The sequence below is a fragment of the Callithrix jacchus genome, chromosome 12 (assembly GCF_049354715.1).
Source record: "Callithrix jacchus isolate 240 chromosome 12, calJac240_pri, whole genome shotgun sequence".
Lineage (NCBI taxonomy): Eukaryota > Metazoa > Chordata > Mammalia > Primates > Cebidae > Callithrix > Callithrix jacchus.
This window is the reverse complement of record NC_133513.1, coordinates 62,318,916-62,340,682: the sequence shown is the minus strand read 5'-3', so window position 1 is coordinate 62,340,682 and position 21,767 is coordinate 62,318,916. Positions and strand designations below refer to the sequence as shown.

The following is a 21,767-nucleotide window of genomic DNA, read 5'->3' as shown; positions in this document are numbered from 1 at the left end:
ACTAAATTGAAATATTGGGTGGCTGTTTGTTATTTTCTTCCCTTATTCCTTCCTGTCTAGGCTGTTAAGCACAATTATCAGCATAAAAGAGGTTTTAATACCTATTTTTAGATTGCATTCCAGCCTGGGCAATAGAGCAGGACTCCTGTTCTCTCTCCCCCTTTCTCTTTCTCTTTCTTTCATTAAAAAAAAAAAAAATTCCAATAAGCCTGGCATGGTGGTTCATCTCTATAATTCCAGCACTTTGGGAGCCTGAGGTGAGAGGATGGCTTTAAGACCAGCCTGGGCAAAAGAGGGAAACCCCATCTCTACAAAAAATACAAAAATATGCTGTGGCATGCACATGTGGGCTCAGCTACTCAGCAGGCTGAGGTGGGAAGATTCCTGAGCCCAGGAAGGGCAAGGCTGCAGTGAGCCATGATTTCCCATTGCACTCCAGTGACAGCAAGATCGTGTCTCAAAAAACAAAACTCCAATAAATGTTTATATAATTACACATAGCATAGGTTTTTCTTGCATATAAGGTAATTACAATTCACTACAATTTAAAATTAATTATTGCCTTTTGAATTCTATCAATATGAAAAATAAAAATTCAAGTGAACAGAAAGGAGATCAATCATGAGCTCATTTAGTTTCCTCATTACTGTTACCTATTTTTCCACTAACACTATCCAAGCCCACATAAACCCTTAAGAGTATACCTCCTCTATTAAATTCTTTAATAAGTATCCCAACCACTTGATATACTTTTTAGTCTAGAAATAAAGAAGTAACTTTTATTTCTTCAAAGCAGTTTTAAAAATACATGCCTTTGTAAGAAATGAGCTTTAAAAACAGTGCTACATTTGTATAACATATTGGGAACATGGAACCCTAAGAATTCTTACTAAGGAGATAATGGAAACTAGACTACCTAGACTGCCATCTGCAACAAGAATCTGGTAACTACCCAAATTGTGAGGCCAGTATCTACCACACTACTGATCTTTAAAGGAAAGTATGTGGCTCACTTCTAATCATGTAAAAATATTAACGTACCCAAGAGAAAATCACTGGTTCCAAGTCCTTTAAAGAAGCTTCCCTTTGTTAGACTGCTCAAATTAGGCATCTATTGCTATTTTTGTTTTCCGTGTAGGTTTTAAGAGTTTTATAAAGCATTCACCAAATCAATGCATCTTAGAGAGAGATGCATGTATCTATATGGCAGACTTTACACAACATAAATAATCCAAGTTCCAAGGTTAGCCACCAAATCAATTCTGCAAGTCAGTTACTATGGACCTTGGATTGTAGTACAGCATAGCAGTTAGACAAGGGAATATACACAATATATAACAGAAAAAAGACGGGGTATTACCATAGTAAGTTTCTGTTCATTTGTTTAAATACCCTTTATACCACACAGAGTTAAAATGAAGTATCGAAGTGGTATCGGAATGTAAGCATCTTCTAAAATAATGATTTAATAGGCCATCAAATAGAATGGCAGGGAAACAATCTGTGCACTAGTATTTGACCTGCCTCAAACAGAAGCTATTACTATAAATAATTCTAAACATAATCACAATTTAGTGAATAAGGTAGGAGACTGGTAGACTTAAACTTTCAGATTCAACTTACAGCTATTCACCAGTCACCTGCTGTTTTGACAAGTTACTTACCAACTTGTGCTGTCATTCTCCGTAAATTTATCCCCTAAGATGAGGATAATTCTTGCAAATTGTGTCACAAGCATTTTGAAAGGAACCATGAGTTATTGTGTAATGCTCTTGAAATTCCTCAGATGTAGGGTCCTACACAAAGTAAAGTATTATTATACATCTCTCTAACAGTAGTCATCTGTTTGCATTATGATTTTTTTCCCTACCCTTGACACTGTGATTCTTGGGCACTAACCTTTCTCAAAGTAAAACGTTCAAAGCAAGCCTCCACTTCTGACCCAAGTAGTTACTTTTTTCAAATCTATCATTCACATCTTTCTCTCCTTAGAAGGTATTGTGAAAATCAAGTTATAAAACACAATGAGCTTCTTTGGTTTAAATGCTCTGGTTCAATAAGAAATGTGTGGGATAATCGGGTATTTTTATTTTTAACCCACCCTTAAAGTAAGTAATTTTATTTCCCATATTTTCCTATATTACTTTTTAAATTTCAACTATTTTAAGGAGCAGTCTGTTTATAGATTTATGAACAGAGAGAGAACAGGTCAGAAAATGAAGAAGCAAGAAAGGCAAGCCAAGTAATCACTACTATGTGACCAAAATGCTTTTATTGGAATGACTCAACAGTAGAAATTACCATTCGAGGGTATGGAAAACACAGAATCAATGCTCGTCATCTTTAAAGAGTTCAACATAAATCACAAAAATTTTATCATACTATTAAAACTTTTACCTATAAGCTCTGCTAATCAAGTTATTTTTTTCATTCAAGAATACACTATACATATTTGAATTTTTTTAGTTTGTGTTAGTGCAATATTACATCTTGAAAATAGAACTCTCGATCTTATCAGTTCTTAAAATGATTTTTGAGTTTGTGCACAAGGGGAAGCATAATAAAATATGCTGTCTTCATTGTAAACTTAGTTATAAGATAGCAATTTTTTAAAGAGTTTCCTTGGCTGGCACAGTAGCTCATTCCTATAAATCCCAGCAATTTGAAGAAGCCAGGGCAGGAGGATAGCTCGAAGAGTAGAGTTCAAGACCATAATGGGCAACATAGGGAGACGCCCATCTCTACCAAGCATAAAAAAATTGGCTGGGGGCAGTGGCTCACACGCCTGTATTCTGAGCACTTTGGGAGGCTGAGGTGGGTGAATCACCTGAGGTCAGGAGTTCGAGACCAGCCTGGCCAACATAGTGAACCCTGTCTCTACTGAAAATACAAAAATTAGCCAGGCATGGTAGCACACGCCTGTAGTCCCACCTACTCAGGAGGCTGAGACAGAAGAATCGCTTAAACCTGGGAGGTCAAGGCTGTAATGAGCTGAGATCACACCACTATACTCCAGCCTGGGTGACAGAGTGAGACTCCATCTCAAAAAAAAAAAAATCAGCCAGGCATGGTGGCACATAAATGTAGTCCCAACTACTGGGGAAGTTGAGATAGGAGGATCACTTGAGTCCAGGAGTCCAAGCCTACAGTGAACTATTATCATGCCACTGCACTCCAGCCTGAGCAACAAAGCAAGACTCCAACTCAAAAAATAAAAAACCCTCAGATTACAATAAAATACTAATGGAAACCAGCTTCCTCAAAGGTGAGCAAATATTCTTCTATCTTCTAAATATAGCAAAGGAAAAGCTCTATGAGATAAAGGATAAAAACCACAAGATTTAGGATGGTCTCAAGATGTGCTAGCCTAGTGACCCTATTAGTCTCTTAATCTCTTTTAACCTCAGTGTCCTCATTTGTAAATGGGGACCATAATACTTGCCTTAGCTACATACAACTGTTGTGAGAATTAAATGAGATACTCCATTTGAAAGAATGTTGTAAAACACAAAAAAACTAGTTTTTAGATAACAGGGCTTATTTTTAAACAGAACACCACTTTATTTACAAATTATGATCACAGAACAGTTTAGTACTGTTTCTAACATGAAACAAATGGAAATCAATGTGCAAAACATATAGTTAGGACCATGGTCACCAAATTATACCTATGATTAGATAATACAGTAAGAAAATGATATTTTAAAGAAAAGAATACTTCCCATAGGTTATCTTAAAATCTTCAGAAGTGAATTTGAAACCATAAAAAAACCAACGATTCATTTAAATGGACTGGTCTAGCACAATGAAGATTAAATATATTTATTTGTTAGCTATGAATTTTAAAAAGTGAGACATTAGCTTAAAAAGTATTTCAAAGTTCTTATGAAGAAAAAACACATGAAAGTGAAACAGACATTCACTTCTCTGGAAATAACTTAGAAAAAGCTAGTAGTGACAGAAAAGGATATACATATACAAGACAACAGAGATGACCATGGACATAATCTGCACCCTTAGCATAATAAAGGCATTCAGTTAAATCTTTCTATGTGCTTCCTAAAAAGTCCAGAATAGAACACCCTCTTTTCAATAGGCCACAGGTTAAATCTATTTATTACACTGTCAGGCCAAGTTCTCCAGTAGGTTATTATGACTCTCAAAAATAATTTATCCTTAATAAGCCTACCTCTTTCTCTTTCATTCCTTATTAGTTACAGAATATGTATATTTATAAAGCCAATCTACGTAAAACAATTCTTAGTTTCCTCCTTCCTGTCTGCTTTCTGACACAAGTTTAAAGCTCTTGTGAAGTCAGGTAAAGTGGCTCACGCCTGTAATCCCAGCACTTTAGGAGGGCGGATCACAAGGGCAGAGATCTCTACAAAAAGTCATCCGGGTGTGGTGGCAAGCACCTGTAGTCCCACCTAGTTGGGAGGCTGAGGCAGGAGAATCCCTTGAACCAGGGAGGTGGAGGTTGCAGTGAGCCAAGATGGTGCTACTACACTCCAGCCTGGGCAACAGAGTGAGACTCCATCCCCCCTCCCCAAAAAAAAAAGCTCTTTTGAAGTTTATTAAATGGTCCCAGAAACAACCAACTTGCTCAATTACCAGAAGACTTTAAAATAAATTAAATTAAGATCCAACAACTTATTTTTTAATCCAGTCCTCAAATTCACAAATTTAAAAAGGGGTTGGGGAAATGACACATTTAAATCATTAAGGAATTATTCCAAATATAAATAACTTTAGTTAAAAACATTCTTAAAATTTTATTTAAAAACATTAGTTAAAAAACATCTTAGGCCGGGTGCAATGGCTCACGCCTGTAATTCCAGCATTCTGGAAGGCCAAGGTGGGAAGATCACCTGATGTCAGGAGTTCAACACCAGCCTGGCCAACATGGTAAAATCCCACCTCTACTAAAAACATAAAATTAGCTGGTGTGGTTGCACCTATAATCCCAGCTACTCGGGAAGCTGAAGCAAGAGAATTAGTTGAACCTGGATGCGGAGGTTACATGAGGCGAAGTAGTGCCACTGCACTCCAGCCTGGGCTACAAGAGCGAAACTCTGTCTCCAAAAAAAAAAAAAATCTTAAATCAAGGCTGAGATTAAAAGATGAAGTTCCTGTCAGAGCAACTACTACTTTTTGAACTTCTTTCACTTCCCTCTGAAACCTAGGTTCACTTCAATATATCATTGAACTAGAACTTCTGATAATAAAAAAGCTTTTCTCAGGATCAGGACAATCCCATTCTATAAAACTAAGCAATTTCAGCTCCAGACTCATTTCCTAGCTGTTTATGTGATCACCAACAGAATTAAATGTAAGCCTTTATTTTCTCCCAGAAATCTTAATTCTATCCTATAATATTTTCCATAATTTAAATTTCCTAGGGTCAAAATACGTAGCACATCATGTCTAATTTCCAGTTCTCTCCAGTTGTTCACGTACACCTTAACTTCCAACCCAGAATCTAAGTTTCTCAAAGACAAAGTTAATGCCTTTCACTTTTCTCTTCCATAGACTATAGCATAATTGGGACGACAATGAGGCAATCCTAAAGAGGTATCACAAATTAGGGAAACCCACTGCCCCAACATTACATTACCAAATAATGCTTCCAGGATGAATCAAGAGAATGATGATATAGGTGTCACAAAGCAATCATTACAATGTCAACATGACCACAAAGAAGCCTATTCTAGCTAGTTAAGTTTCTCAGAATCTCATTTATGTAGTTGGAAGCCATTCCTGGCACAACGATCATTATACTATTAGTATACAGTGTCTACCTCTGTCCTGGACACTGAACAGGTGATCAACAACACTTAAAAAATGTAAACCTCAGTAGACGTACGTAAGTATACTGGCAATTCCTATGTGCTAGCTTTTTACTGTCTACTTGCCCAATGGCCTTTAAGAAATTATTAAAGTAATACAGAGAGATGTTCAGTTATTTCTATGGGGCATGTTAAAAGTACAAAGAACGTCAGCGGCCTCCGTACCATGAAAATCTCAACTTGAGGCAGCATTCCAAACTAAAGAAAAATAGTAAAGGGCATCATTTGTCTCTGGAGCAGAGACAATCATCAAATGTGTATTTGTAAATTACCATTCATTTCTACCAATATGACCACCTCAGTGTCTGATATTACGAAAATCTTGTAGGAATCCATAAAATGTTCTGAGACAGGCAGAGTACAAGAAAGCTGTCATTTACTTTGAGTTCTGCAAGAATTAAAAATCTTTGTTGGCCGGGTACAGTGGCTCACACCTGTAATCCCAGCACTTTGGGAGGCCAATGAGGGCTGATCACGAGGTCAGGAGTTCAAGACCAGCCTGGCCCACAAGGTGAAACTCTATCTCTACTAAAAATACAAAAATTGGCTGGGCATGGTGACGCAAGTCTATAATCCCAGCTACTCGGGAGGCTGAGGCAGGAGAATCCCTTGAACCCAGGAGGCAGAGGTTGCAGTGAGCTGAGATCTTGCCACTGCACTCCAGCCTGGGTGATAGAACGACTCTGTCTCAAAAAAAAAAAAAAAAATCTATTGTTATTAATGTCACTATCATATCCAATAAAAATAAATTACACATTAAGGCAGAAGAAAATAAACTAAGACCTTAACCACAAAGAAAGGATGAAAACTATACAGTATTTGCAACTTAGAAAAGTGAGGTTTGGCATGGTCATGAGATGATGTGAAGGATGAAATGTGCCTTATTTAATGCCTGAATATCTTAGTTTACATTAACTTCTCAAAAGTTGGCTAACAACAGAAACCACTTAAATAATAAACTAATAAAATAACTGCCATAGAAAATACTGAGGTGCCATTATTGTTACAGTTAAAAGAAGGAACTGTAACACAGTATAGCTGCAGTCTCATCTGAATTTACCACCTGAAATCATTAACTTTTATCATAATTGGAAGCAAAACTCATATAACAATGATATTCCTAACTGTAGAAATATTTGATTTTAAAATACAATATCCAGAAAAACAGAACATGAAATGTGACCAAATTCCTCAAAATTCTCATTACCCTACAAATTATTTAATTTTGTTTGTACAACTACTACAAAATCAGGACACTTCATAGTCACAAATCTTTAATAGCTAGCAATACTACAGAAAGAAGATTAGGCAAATAAAAGATATTTCCAACTAAACCAATAAAATTACATATTTAAAATACTATGAATGACACAGGGATAAAAAGAAAAATAAAAACATATTTTAGCAAGTAAGTCAAAGTAAAAAGCTTTCATCTTGTTTCACCTGCCCACCCAAAGGTAAGGAAAACACAGAGAAAATTATGCATTTAAAATCTATCCACAGTGGCTGAACAGAAGTTATTAAAAAGGACCTGCACACTATACACTCTACACCAAAGGTCTATAAACTGCAGGCTGATTTTCTCTATAGTTTTATATTACCATACAAAATAAGGTTTTATAATGCTAGCAGTTAAAAAAAAAAGAAACCACAACATAAAGTACTTAGAAGCATATAAATATACAAACAAAAAGGAAATAATTAACTTATACTTTGCTTTTAACGCTTGATAAACATGTAGTTAGAACTAAGAAATTATATGATGCTTCAAATTTAAAATAATATAATTAATAGAAATAGCTAATTTTAAGAATGTTTCAACTTACCTGGTTTCTTTCTGGATTTTTCATGACCTAGCTGTCCTAGATCATTACATCCACATGTGTACACTGTTCCATCATCCAGAACAAATACAGTATGTCTGAGTCCACATCCTACATCTTGGACCTTTTTATTTATAAAAAAGTCACTTTTTCTGGGCTCTAGTACAATTTCTTCATCAATTCCACCCAAACCTAGCTGTCCAAAGGATGCATTTCCCCAGCACAACATGCTTGTAATTATTTTGGTCTTCCAGTTTCAATAAAAAATTCTCTTCTGAAACCCCGGAAAATTGGAGGTACCCTATGTCTGAGGAGATAGAAAGAAGTTAATATGGCTTCAAAGAGAAAAGGATGCATAATTGCTCTTTAAAGTGCTAGGCTACAATAATTGCTACATAGAGAACATTAAATATACTTTATAATATGCTACATAAGTATCAGTCAGTTTCAAAACCACTCAGTTGTATTTTCTTAAATGTATGATTCAGAAATTTTTAGGGAAAATGTGTCACTTTCTATGATCCTTTGCAAAATTTAAAACATATTAACTAGTTTTAACTTCTGGTGTTCTTGTGACAAACTAAACTAATGGGAATAAGTACCCTGATGATATTAATCACAATTTTTTCTACTTTTTGCTTTAAATAATTTCAATGGGAGCAAGAAATACGCCATCTTTCCGCTGCCCAAAAAGCAAATATACACAATGAAAAATTTGGCCAACTGCAGAAACACAACCTTGCAATCTCCCTCAACTCCTAGTATAATTACGCCTTCTAATACCTACCTCCACATCAACAGAAAATGAAGTTCTTATCTGTAACAGAAATAAAACCAATAAAGGAAATTTAAAGCAATTTTCTACAATTTAAATGACTCTTCCAATTATTCTTAATAGGCCAGAAAGAAAATGAGGATTCTCTTACCAAACCATAATCTTAAATCACCTCCAAAGATCCTATTTTTCAAATAAAAATACTAACATTCCAACCTCACTAATTCAATTTTAAAACTAAATCAATGTGCATAATTATACAAAAAAAATGCAGTTTAAATATCAATTGTCTCCAAAATTCAACTTCTTTTATTACAAGTGGTAACCGGAACTAAAAACTCTCCCGTGGGCAATCTCTATCTATCCATACCTCTGAGACAACTATTTAAAGACTGGCGGGGCGGGGGGGTGTTAGTGCAAATAACTCTCGCACTGCTGATTTTTCAAGAATAGGAATGGGGGCTGGGGCACTGACAGTCTGATGGCGAAATCTGTAGAACTTTCCAGTACATTGACTGAATATTTCTTCACTTGTAAAGAAAGACACAAATAACAGAGTCCACTTCATCTATACCTACATAGACACATTACGTTACCAAATATCACAATTACAGGAAGTCAGCCTTATTCTGTAGCAGTCATCCACATTCCTTACAGAGAGCCTGCGAAGTTTCAACCTTAATTTTCCTACATTCAGGCTAGCAAGTGCCCGAGGTGTCCCATTCCACGACCCATCATCCGTTAACAGAAGTTTGATTTCCTTCTTTTGGGGCATCAGAACTCGGTAATTCCCCAGAGTTCTGCACTGTTTTCCCATATTTAAAAAATAAAGTAAGGGTAATACAGGAAAATATCCCGACTTCAGCGCGTGAGGTTTAACCACCCTTTTCTTTAAGACACAGGCGTCCTCTCGCCAGCAACAGGTAGGGAAATGAGAAGCAGTTTAGTCCCGTCTCTCCCTGAACGTGCACCCAGATCAGCTCACGGGGACTGGGAAAGAGAAATCATCTATACAACATCCAACCTCGCGGCCAAGCAGACAATTACGGCAACCGTCCGCTCGCGGCAGCCTCAGAAGCCGGCGGCCAAGGCTTGGCACCCCGCGGCCTCAACCTGAGGGAAGCCCGTCCCCAGGGAGGTGCGACATTCCAGCCTCGGGGCCAGGGAGCCCCAACCCTGCCCTCGCCCCAAGCCCCTCACCCCCAAGAAGCGCTGAGAATGCGCCCCGTGCGGAGCCGGCCTGCATCCTCCCAGCCCGGCCTGCCCCTCCCTAACGCCGCCACACGCCCCCGACCCACTGGGGCCACAACTCGCCCGGCCCCTCAGGGCAGGAGATGCCCAAGGCGACCGGGAGCGGCCCCTCCCCAGAGAGCAAGGCAGCGCGGTCGCTGAAGCAGGTCTCCGGCTCCTGGGACCCTCCTCCGTCAGCCAGTGGTTACGATCACCAGGGTACCTCCGGCGTCTGTATGGCTGCTCCGCTGCTCCCCTCCCCGGCCCCTATGAAACTTTACCCGGTTCCTTAGAGAAAAGCGGACGCCGCCGCTGTCCAGTCCAGAGACAGCCGTCAGCGACCCGGATGGAGCGGGCGGGGAAGAACTGGGGGCAAGCGGGGCGGAGAGCAACAGGGGTGGGGAGACTTGGGGAAGAGACTGGGTAGGAGAAGGCAGAGGGGGAGGTGGCCACGCGAGGGAGGCGGGGGAAGGGCTGGCCGGAAGTGAACCGTAGAGCACGCGCGCGAGCCCGCCCACTTCCCGGCCCCCGCGCCTGCGCCGGAATCCTCCCAGGGTGCCTCGCCACTCGCGCCTGCGCAGTCTGCAGCTTTGCGTTGCTTTTAGAGGGAAAACGGCATCTACAGAAAGTTGGAGTTTGCGAAGACAAATGGCGAAGGTGTCAACTGTTTTTGAGAATGCTTCGGCGTGCACAGAGCCTTTTAATGAAGAACATTACTTTGTTTTTTGGTTTGATTGTATTTGTGCTCATGATTGCTAGTCTTTTTAGTATTTTACTCTATCTTTTCCCAAGGAGATTTTTAAGTAGCAGAATAACTATCACAATTATGAATATAAAGACTGGTGAAGAGTTATCTTATCCCCTGGCCTCAACTGGAGCCAGTCTGAGGATGTGAGTTGTATTGATAGCAATAGCTGAAGCTACTCGAACTAATAACACCACTAGTTCAAGTTCCTGTTACAGTGTTGGCTTCCATCACTTTCTACACTCTCCCTGAAAGATAAGCTTGAATTGCAGGGCCTCGGTTCTATCAGAGAAAATGACACATTTGGCTGCAGTAGCTGCTTCATAAAAACTAAGTCTGGATCTCCTAGGCCAGTCTCAACCTCTTAAAAAGAAAGAGAACTTGAAACAATGCGCTTTTGAAATCATAAGTTGGGCATCGTTAGAATGAATATTGAGAACCTAGAAAAAATTCCACAAATAGACCATCTTTTTCTTTTCTTTTCTTTACTTTCTTCACCGCCCCCCCCACAAGAGTTGTTCTGTCTCCCAGGAGGCAGTGCAGTGGCGCAATCTTGGTTCACTGCAATCTCCGTCTCAGCCTCCCGAATAGCTGAGACAACAGGCATGTGCCACCATGCCTGGCTAATTTTTGTATTTTTAGTAGAGACAGAATTTCGACATGTTGGCCAGGCTGATCTCAAACTCGTGATCTCAGGTGATCCACCCGCCTCAGCCTCCCAAAGTGCTGGGATTACAGGCATGAGCCACCATCTGGCCTGTTTCTTTATCTCTTATTGAAAAACATATTTTAGATAAGGAGTGTCTGTGCTAGAATATGTTTAAGTGTGTGTATTCGTTTCCTAGGCTTGCCATAACAAATTAACACAGATTGGGTGGCTTAAAACAACAGAAATTTATTGTCTCACAGTTCTGAAGGCCAGAAATTCAAAATTCGGCCGGGCGCGGCGGCTCACGCCTATAATCCCAGCACTTTGGGAGGCCGAGGTGGGTGGATCACGAGGTCAAGAGATCGAGACCATCCTGGTCAACAAGGTGAAACCCCGTCTCTACTAAAAATACAAAAATTAGCTGGGCATGGTGGTGTGTGCCTGTAGTTCCAGGTACTCGGGAGCCTGAGGCAGAATTGCTTGAACCCAGAGGGCGGCAGTTGCAGTGAGCCGAGATCGTGCCATTGCATTCCAGTCTGGGTAACAACAGCAAAACTCCATCTCAAAAAAAAAAAAAAAAAAGAAATTCAAAATCAAGGTGAAAACAAAGTTGGTTCTCTCTTGGCGTCTCTGAGAGATAATCTTTCCCGGGCTTGTCTGCTAGCTTCTGGTGGTTGTCAACAATCCCTGTAGAAGCATCCCTCTTCACCTTGTTTTCCCTGTGTGTGTCCAAATTTCCCTCTTTTATAAGGACACCAGACATTGGATTAGAGGCCACACTGATCCATTATGACCTCATCTTAACATTATTACATCTGCAAAGAGCTCCAATTAAAGGTCACATTCACAGGTACTGAAGGTTAGGACTTCAGCTTATCTTTTGGGGGACCAAATTTAACCCACAACAGTATGTTACAGAAATGAATGTAGAATGACAAGATGCTTAGGCAAGGAAAGGATAATTTCAACATTAGAAATGATAAGAATATTCACAAAAAATAGCCATATTTTGAAAGAGCTTCATTGCTCTTGTTGGCTTTTTTTTTTTTTCCAGACGGGGTCTTGCCCATCTCGGCTCACTGCAATCTATACCTCCCGGGCTCAAGCTCAAGGGATCCTCTCACTTTAGCCTTCTAAGTAGCGGGAACTACAGACACATGCCACCATACTCGGCTAGTTTTTGTATTTTTTGTAGACGAGGTTTTGCCATGTTGCCCAGGCTCCTGGGCTCTAGTGATCTGTCCACCTTGGCCTCCCAGAGTACTGGAATTACAGGCGTGAGCCACTGCACCGGGCTTCTTGTAGGATTTTTGTTTGTGGTCTTTTACCTTTAAAGATTGTTACCTCAGAATGTATTATTAAAAAGGAAGTTATAGAATTCAGGATCTTTAAGATATATACCTGATGCTACAATACATAAACATTAAAATGTGAGAGGCTGAATATAATAAAAGTGTATTTTTAAACCTTTTTGGCAGTCCAAATAAGTGTTCCTAATGAGTGAAAACTGATTTCCAGGGACCTGAGGAGATGGAAGGAGGGTGAGCTTTTAAAAATCCTTGTCTGGGAAATGCCACATATCACGGCTATACACAAAACATAGCTCCATCCCTTGAAACAAGGGTGCTGGGAAGCATAGTCTCTGTCTGAGTTCCCAAGTACTATTCCATGCTGTGGAAGGGAGAGCATAAATTAGTGGACACCTATCTCTTCCACTTGGTCGTATATCTATCTGGAATATTTTTAAAGATAGATCTTGCTTGTAGAAAGTGGAATGGACATTTCTGCATGTTCCCTTTAACCTTATAAATCTGTGAAACTATGGTGCAAGGTTTTAGAAAGTAGTTTGTGGTTATCTTTAAGGTGAAACAAGTATAGGATCATAGGGTTAGTAGAATAATGTAAATTTGTTGCCTAAATGCAGCATGAGATATTGGTGAGTATGATCTCTGGTGCTGGTTTATCTGAATTCAGAGCCTAAACCCTATAGCCTACCTCAGACCTCTGTCTGTCTATCCTCCCAAACACAGAGGCATTTACTAATGGTCTGTTTTACAGAATATTACATCACAGCCATAATTTTTATAATTATGTTCATAATCCATATCTCACTGGGTTGTTATGAAGCCAGTAAAATAACATGTACAGTGCCTTATATGTGGCAAGAGTTTTGTAAATGTTTACTTTTGCTATTACCAGTATTATTTTTCCTTAACTGCTAGTAAGTGAATGCAGTCCATATGAACAGAAAGAAAATAATTTTAATTCATGACAAGAGTAAAATATTTTTTTACCTATTTTCATTTAGAAAAAAAAACCGCTCAGACTGCTGAGAGATGTCTAAAAATAGTATTCATTCTTCTTCCACTCTTTCTTTTTCTCCCTTCCATCCAGCTGTACTGCTCCTGCTGGATCTCACCTCATTTTCTTCATTCAGGTTTCTGCTTATGGCACCTCTCCTGACTTCCCTGATCATCCCATTCAAAAAACCATCTGCTTTCTCCCTATCATCTTATCTTCCTTGCTTTTCCTTCATATCCATTACAATGAACTGACATGTTATTATACAATTCATAAATTTGTATTATGCTTATCGTATAAAAATATATATAACTAAGAAAATGGATAAGCAATTATATACAATCTATTTATATATTACATAAATAGATATTTAACTTCACCTCCTCCGTTAGAATGAAAACTCATAAAGGCAATGATTTTTGTCTGTTTTGTTCAGTGCTCTATCTCCCAGGACCTTGAACCATTTCTGGTCCATACCAAGTGCTAAAAAAGTACTTCTGAGACCAGGCACAGTGGGTCAGACCTGTAACCCCAGTCCTCTGGGAGACCAGGATGGGTGGATTGCTTTGAGCTAAGGGGTTTGAGACTAGTGTGGGCAACATGGTGAAACCACATCACTATGAAAAATACAAAAATTAGCTGGATGGGATGGCATGAGCCTGTGGTCACAGCTACCCGGGAGGTTGAGATGGGAGGATTGCTTGAGTCAAGGAGACAGAGTTGCAGTGAGCAGAGATCGTGCCACTACATTCCGGCCTGGATAACAGAGTAAGACTCTGTCTCAAAAAAAAAATACTTCTTGAATTAATTAATTAATGGTGCCGGCAGCATTGTAAATTATCACAACCTTTTAATAAAGTTGGCAATAAATTTCAAGAGCCAGTAAATTTCATTTAATAATAGTTCATAATAATAGCAATATTTATTATGAGATGTTGCCCTAAATCATTTACCTGTACGATATTGTTTCTGTATTCCATCCTAAGGAAATACAAGATACACTCAACAAATGTTTATTGAGCATCTACTATGTGACACCCTCCCAATTCTAACAGTGCGGGCATGTGAATAAGAATACAAACAAGATTTTTATTGTAGTGTTATTTCCCATAGCAAAAATAAAAAGCAGCCAGCTGGGCACAGTGGCTCATGCCTGTAATCCCAGCACTTTGAGAAGCCTAGGCAGGCAGATGACCTGAGGTCAGCAGTTTGAGACCAGCCTGGCCAACATGGTGAAACCCCATCTCTACTAAAAATACAAAAATCAGCTGGGCGTGGTGGTATGCACCTGTAATTCCAGCTACTCAGGAAGCTGAGGCAGGAGAATCACTTGAACCCAGGAGGCAGAGGTTACAGTGAGCTAGTTCACACCATTGCACTCCAGCCTGGGCAACAAGAACGAAACTCTATCTCAAAATACAAAAAATTAAAAATTAAAAAAAAATTAAAAGCAGCCTAAGTTCCACATTAAAAAACAAACAAACAAAAAAGCAACCTAAGTTCCAACAGGGGAAAATGTGTATTGATATGTGACTGGTAAAATTACTATTTGAGAGACTGTGTTGCTACAAAATTTACATGACACAATCATAAGGTTCTTTTAAAAGCAGAATACAAAATTGTATGTTTCCTGCTTGTAGCCACGTTTTTATTATTATTTATTTATTTATTTTAAAGACGGGGTTTCACCATGTTGGTCAGGCTGGTCTTGAACTCCCGACCTCAGGTGATCCACCCGCCTTGGCCTCCGAAGTGCTTGTATTACAGGCGTGAGCCACGACGCCCAGCCCACTTATTGTTGCCAGGCTGGAGTGCAGCAGCAGAATCTCCGCTCACTGCAGCCTCCATGCCCCAGGTTCAAGTGATTCTTCTGCCTCAGCCTACCAAGTAGCTGGGACTCAGATGCGCACCACAACACCTGGCTAATTTTTGTATTTTTAGTAGAGACGGGGTTTCCCCATGTTGGCCAGTATGGTCTCAATCTCTTGATCTTGTGATCCGTCCGCCTTGGCCTCCCAAAGTGCTGGGATTACAGGCGTAAGCCACCGCACTCAGCCTGTGGTCATGTTTTTAAAAGATGAAAAAGAGGGTAGGGCGCGGTAGCGCAAGCCTGTAATCCCAGCACTTTGGGAGGCCGAGGCGGGTGGATCACGAGGTCAAGAGATCGAGACCATCCTGGTCAACATGGTGAAACCCCGTCTCTACTAAAAATACAAAAAATTAGCTGGGCATGGTGGCACGTGCCTGTAATCCCAGCTACTCGGGAGGCTGAGGCAGGAGAATTGCCTGAACCTGGGAGGCGGAGGTTACTGTGAGCCAAGATCGCGCCATTGCACTCCAGCCTGGGTAACAAGAGTGAAACTCCGTCTCAAAAAAAAAAAAAAAAGATGAAAAAGAAATATACCAAAATACTACAAATTGTGTTAGAGTTGAAATTTGAAGCGATTGTTTTCTCTATTTTCAAAATTTCTATAAATATTTGACTTAGGGCTTAGAAAGTTGTGGATATGAGAAATCTTACTTGCTTAAAAAATAGAAGAGGTTGAAACTGTATGCATAATTATATCCTTAATCTAAAAGTAAATACAGAACTTCAAATGAATCAAATTTTCCTTTTTTTGCCAAGTATATATTCACTTTTATATACAGTTTAAGTCAATGTTGCAATTTTTTTTTAAGGTTGCAATTCTTCTATGAAATTTTTAAAATATTGAGTGTCAAGAGGATCTTATGAGTTATATATTGAATTATTTGACTCCTTTTAGTGAATTAGAAGTTTCTGTTTTGGTAAGCATTGCTTTTAGAGGTGTCAGACATTTTAGAACTATGCATTTGGTAATGCCAATTTGAGTTCATTTGTGCCACTAAAAGATTACTCCTCAGTTTTCTTTTGATCATTGTATTTAATTTCCTAGGGCTGCTGTAACAAATTACCCACAAATTCGGTGACTTAAAACAACAGAGTTTATTCTCTCATGGTTTTGGAGGTGAGAATTCTAAAATCAAGGTGTCAGCAGTGCTATATTCCCTCCAAAGGCTTGAGGAAGAATCCTTCCTTGCCTTTTCTACCTTTTGGTGGCTCCCATCATTCCTTGGCTTGTGGCAGTATAACTATAATCTCAACCTCCATCTTCACATGGCCTCCTTCCCTGTGTCTCTGTGGTCTCTCTTTCCTTTCCCTTATAAGAACACCAGTCATTGAATTTAGGGCCCACCTAATCTAGATCTGTAACTTATTTACAACTCTAGAGCCTTAATTTGGTGACATCTTCAAAGACATTACAGTCATGCCTCCCTTAATGATGGGATATTTTTATTAAAAAATGCATCGTTAGGTGATTTTGTCATTGTGTAAATAACAAAGAGTGACTTACACAAACCTAGATGATGTAGTCTATTAAACATTTAGATGATACGGTATGGCCTATTGCTCCTTGGCTACAAGCCTGTACAGCATGTCACTGTACTGAGTACCACAGGGAGCTGTAAGGTAATTGTCTCATACACTAAGTATTTGTTTATCTAAAGGTACAGTAAGCATTTGCTATTATAATCTTAAGGAACCACACCATCGTACATGTAGCATGTTGTTGACTGACATATTGTTATGCAGTACATGACTGCATTTTAAAAATAAAATTACGTTCTGAAGTTTCAGATGGACATGAATTTTGGGGAAGCTCTATTCAACTCACTATAATCCTTTTTCAGTAAGTCATAACTGTTCTTCTATTATCTTAATTTTCTATAAACCTAATGTGACTTGCACCCACCTCTCGATTACCCTAAAGAAAAACTGGTGATTTATGGGGTAAAATATATTTTGAAAACATTTTCAGAAAGGATAAAGACCAACATTATCTATGCACCTTCTGCCTACAGATAATCTCATTAGCCCAGGATTCTGGACATTTGCTACGTGCATGTTCATTTTCCTCTCATTGACAGTGATGAGTCAGTTCTTCCTGCCCGTAAGGATGTTTTCCCATTCACCTTTTCATTGTTCTTCCACATCTTATAGTTCTTTCTTGCTTTCTTCTATTTGCATATTAGAGACTGTGGACATAGCCCAAATAAACTTCTGGTTTCAAGGATTTTAGACAGGACCACTTGACTCAGCAAACGTTGGTGGATCACTTACATGGGACCAGGAACTCTGTTAGGTTCTGGGCAATGCAAAGGGAAATAAAATAATATCTTGTTTGCAAGGAACTTTCTAGTCAATGAGACATAAAAACCAGAAATTGCAATATAGTGAAGTAGGCTTTAATAAGGGTGTGTGGCAAGTGTAGTCCTTTTATTGTTAACTTTGAAGAGACGTGATGGTATTATCCAAAAATGTTTTTCACCAACTGTAACCAAATCACAGTTTCCACTTTGAGTGGGCAATTGGAAAAGCCTCCTCTAGTCATTTTTACTCACTCTTGCTTTCCAAGGTTTGGGCCTCTGTTCAGTCAAGCACAGCCATGCCTTGTATGGTTCCTCAGTGAGTACCTCTGTGTAGAGATTCCCTTCTTTCTATCCTTTTACTTAAGGGTTCCATGGTCATCTCTTCTCCTGGGCCTTTGGCCTAGCATTATGGCTTCAGCCTGAAACATACATAAGGCATCAAATCTTTTATCAGATTCATTAAACAAGTCTTTACTGAGCACCTCTCTCCCAATTCTAGTAGAAATATAGACAAAAACAAGTGGGCAGGCAGGTAAAAGTATTTCAAGTTGTAACAAATATAAACAAGGAGTAGAGATGGAGAATAGCAGAGTGAGTCCTTGAAGTAGAATGGATAATGAAGGCCTCAGTAGAGGAGTTTTGCAATTAAAACTGAAAACAAAGGAAGAGAAGGATCAAGTCCTAAAACATTCTAGGTGGAAGGAGCAAAATGAAGCCCTTGAGCCAGGAAAGAACTGGACATTTTCCAGGAACTGAACAAAAATTAGATGGATGGGATACTAGATAAGTTTGGAGATAGGCAGAAGGTCGATTGGACAGAGACTAGATCAAGTAGGGCACATTAAGAAGTCTGGTTTTATTCCAAGTACTGCTCAAGAGTTGTAAGCCAGAAGAGTGAGTAGTGACCAAAGGATTTCTTTTATTACTGAACTGGACAGGATTGCTGGATTAGAAGAGAGGGAAGATGGAGAAAATTATATTACTGAGGAAGCTTTTGCAATAATCCACATGGGAGATAACGGTGGGGACTGTGGTAGTGATGGAAATGAAGAGGTAGATTCAAAAAGAAAGTTTGGGAATAGGCTTAACAGGATTGTGACGGGGGTGGTTGCAGAGGATCAGAGCACATGAGAAATGCTGAGCCACTGGTAGTTTTGTGACTTGAGCTACTGGGTTAACAGAAATGACATTCACAAAGATGAGTGTATAAGTAGAATTTTCCATGCTGCAAAAGAAGCAGTACTCGAATGTAAATTTCCTCAGCAAGGCAATTTACTTCTATAGAAGGGTGTGGCTCACGGATGGAACAATGGCGAGCACACACCTGGACAAGGAGGGGAAGGAGTACTTATGCCTGATGGAGGTCACCCCTCCTGCTGTGTCATTCCCCTATTGGCTAGGATTAGACTGCACAGTCTAGTATAATTCTGATTGGCTATTTTGAAGGGAGCAGTGGTACAAGCTGGAGTGGTGGGGTGGGTAGTTTGGCAGGAAGGACAGTTACCGGCAGGCCAGAGCAGGTAAGCAGGAGTCAAAGCAATTGACCACAGCAGGTGACTGGGATGCATCAGGATGGGGCAGGGGACCAGGGGAAGAGCTGTGAACTACTAATTAGAACTGGTGGAAAAGGTTGTTTACTGAAACTACAAGGAAGCTAAACCTTATTTATTTATTTATTTATTTATTTTTGAGGCAGAGTTTCGCTCTTGTTACCCAGGCTGGAGTGCAATGGCGCAATCTCGGCTCACCGCAACCTCCGCCTCCTGGGTTCAGGCAATTCTCCTGCCTCAGCCTCCTGAGTAGCTGGGATCACAGGCACACACCACCATGCCCAGCTAATTTTTTGTATTTTTAGTAGAGACGGGGTTTCACCATGTTGACCAGGGTGGTCTTGATCTCTTGACCTTGTGATCCACCCGCCTCAGCCTCCCAAAGTGCTGGGATTACAGGCTTGAGCCACCATGCCCGGCCAATGGAAGTTAAACTTTAAAATAGGAAATTGAAGAATAAGAGAACTGAGCGTAATGACATACTGATTCTTTGAAGAGAAACTTGGGATTCACTGTATCTAAAATAAGGATGACTGTTGAGAGAAGTAAAGGAGGACAGGTTTTGACTGGGGTAAAGCAAATGTTCTGTTTTGACCTTAGATTTGAGAAATTAAGAGTGGGTTTCTATATTAGTTTGCTGGAGTTGCAATAATAAAATACCACAGATCGTAGGGCTTAACCAACAGGAAGTTATTTACTTACAGTTCTGGAGTCCCACATCAAGATATCAGCAAGTTTGGTTTTTTCTGCAGCCTCTTTCCCTGGCTTTTAGATGGCCACTTCCTCACTGTGTGTTCATTTGTTCCTCTGTTGATCTATGTGGTCCCTGTGTCCTAGGCTCCTCTTCTTATAAAGTTATATTGGATCAGGTCCCACCCATATGATCTCATTTTACCTTAATTACGTCGTTAAAGGACCTATCTCCAAATACAGTCACATTCTCAGGTACTGGGGATTAGGACTTTAGCATATGAATTCAGGGGTGGCAGACTGGGGGGATGTAACACTATTCAGCCCATAGCCATACCTTTTTTTCTTCTGAATTGCATTATAGAAGTTCTTTTCTGGCTGGGCTCCCCCGGGTCATGCCTGTAATCCCAGCACTTTGGGAGGCCAAGGCACGAGGATCACCTGAGGTCAGGAGTTCAAGATCAGCCTGGCCAACATGGTAAAACCCCATCTCTACAAAAAGTAGAAAAACTATCTGGGCATGGTGGCAGGTGCCTGTAATCCTAGCTACGTGTGAGGCCGAGGTAGGAGAATTTCTTGAAATTGGGAGGTGGAGTGCATTGCAGTGAGGCGGATCATGCCATGGAACTCCAGCCTGGGCGACAAAGGGAGACTCTGTCTCAAAAACAAACAAACAAAAGTCCTTTTTCTGTTATCCTAGGTAGGTATGGGCCTGCTCCAGAGATGAAAGAAATAACTCACTCCTGCCACATAAATGAGACAGCAGAGAGGAAAATGTGGACCGTCTTTCTAACGGATGCAAGCAAAACAATCTTATTGAGACTATTATATGTCACAGAATATGCAACTTAATCTACACATGAAGAATATTAATTCCAGCTTATTTATTATAGGACTCCTTCTCTACTTTCACCCTCACAATTATCCCAACCTCCTTTCTGGCTCAAAATTTACATTCTGGCTTCAATTCCCTTCTCGGTATCCCAGTGTGAAATAGTAGTAGTGGTTGCATCATGAACACCAGAAATATTTTTAAATGCTCCCCTTTTATGACTCTGTATGATTTCTTTGTGTTTGTTTTCTATCGCCTAATTGTAGAAATTCGAAATTCAAATGGCATTCAAACGGGCATAAATGTGAAAAATCGCATGTAATGTGGCCCTTCACCAGTATGTGGGGATGTGTTCATACATTTGAAATTACAGAGCGATTACTTCAGTTGCTACTTTTCTTAACAGAGAAAACTTTCAAACTGCCCTGCTTTTTGTGGCAGTAAAAAATAAGATTTGTGTTTAATATTAAAGTCTTAGCTGCATAAGTAGTTCTTTAAAATTAGCTTTAAACCACAGCAATCATAAAATGAGGATTCTGTGAGTTCTAATTAATAGTCAGCATCACCAAAGTAATGCAATATGAAGGTGTAGAATCTGTACTTGGATGATTCTTTTAAATCTATGTGTCTTCTTTTAAAGAAAACAGAACATAGCAATAGCAGAGACTAGCAAAAAAGGAGGAATCTCCACTATTAGAGTTTATCGGTCATACTTTCAAGTAGCTAATTGAACTATTTTGTTGCTACTGATTTCCAAGGGTCTTATAAAGATGTTTGAGGTTGAAAGTTCTAATGTAACTATCAGAAATATAAATCGGGGAAGAATATGTATATATTTAGATTGCATGCCTCACTGCCCTTAAATAAAATCAGGACTAAAACTAATTGTAAGTACAGATCTGTGTCAAATTAACAGTACTGCTGCTTTGGATAACAAGCCAGAACATGAATATCTTCATCTATCGAATTCCTTATTAATAACTTCCAAAGTAATGTTACAAAAGACAGACTTGCTAAGTATCTTATTTGATTATCACTTTTAGAATGGAAACTGACAGTACGTTTCAGATCCTTAACTAAGCATTGCAATTTTTATGAAAGCAGCACAGAAGAGCTACAGAAGTAAGGAGATGAAAAGTTTTTTAAAGCTACCTGC

The 21,767-nt window shown here is 39.5% G+C and overlaps 1 protein-coding gene and 1 long non-coding RNA gene across 16 annotated transcripts in view; one reads left to right on the top strand and one right to left on the bottom strand.

Moving 5' to 3' along the window:
- Nucleotides 1–10,138, bottom strand: part of HERC4 (HECT and RLD domain containing E3 ubiquitin protein ligase 4) — a 157,261-nt gene extending 147,123 nt beyond the window's left edge. For 6 of the 15 annotated variants that reach the window (XR_013524948.1, XR_013524950.1, XM_078345821.1 and 3 more), the window contains exons 1-3: nucleotides 9,956–10,138; nucleotides 8,457–8,486; nucleotides 7,673–7,976 (exon numbers count right to left, since the gene is read on the bottom strand). Coding sequence is in view for 9 of the 15 variants with exons in the window: in XM_002756310.6 (XP_002756356.1) it covers nucleotides 7,673–7,898 (226 nt within the window). In the remaining 6 variants the exon portion in view is untranslated. Of the gene's footprint in view, nucleotides 1–1,664; nucleotides 1,797–7,672; nucleotides 7,977–8,456; nucleotides 8,487–9,742 lie in introns of those variants that run through there. The other 9 variants (XR_013524949.1, XM_035268250.3, XM_078345820.1 and 6 more) reach the window with 4 other exon arrangements.
- Nucleotides 9,723–20,601, top strand: LOC144578686 (uncharacterized). The gene is made up of 3 exons (XR_013524951.1): nucleotides 9,723–9,893; nucleotides 20,144–20,257; nucleotides 20,480–20,601. It is a non-coding gene; the product is annotated as an uncharacterized LOC144578686 (long non-coding RNA).
- Nucleotides 20,602–21,767: the final 1,166 nt, after the last annotated feature.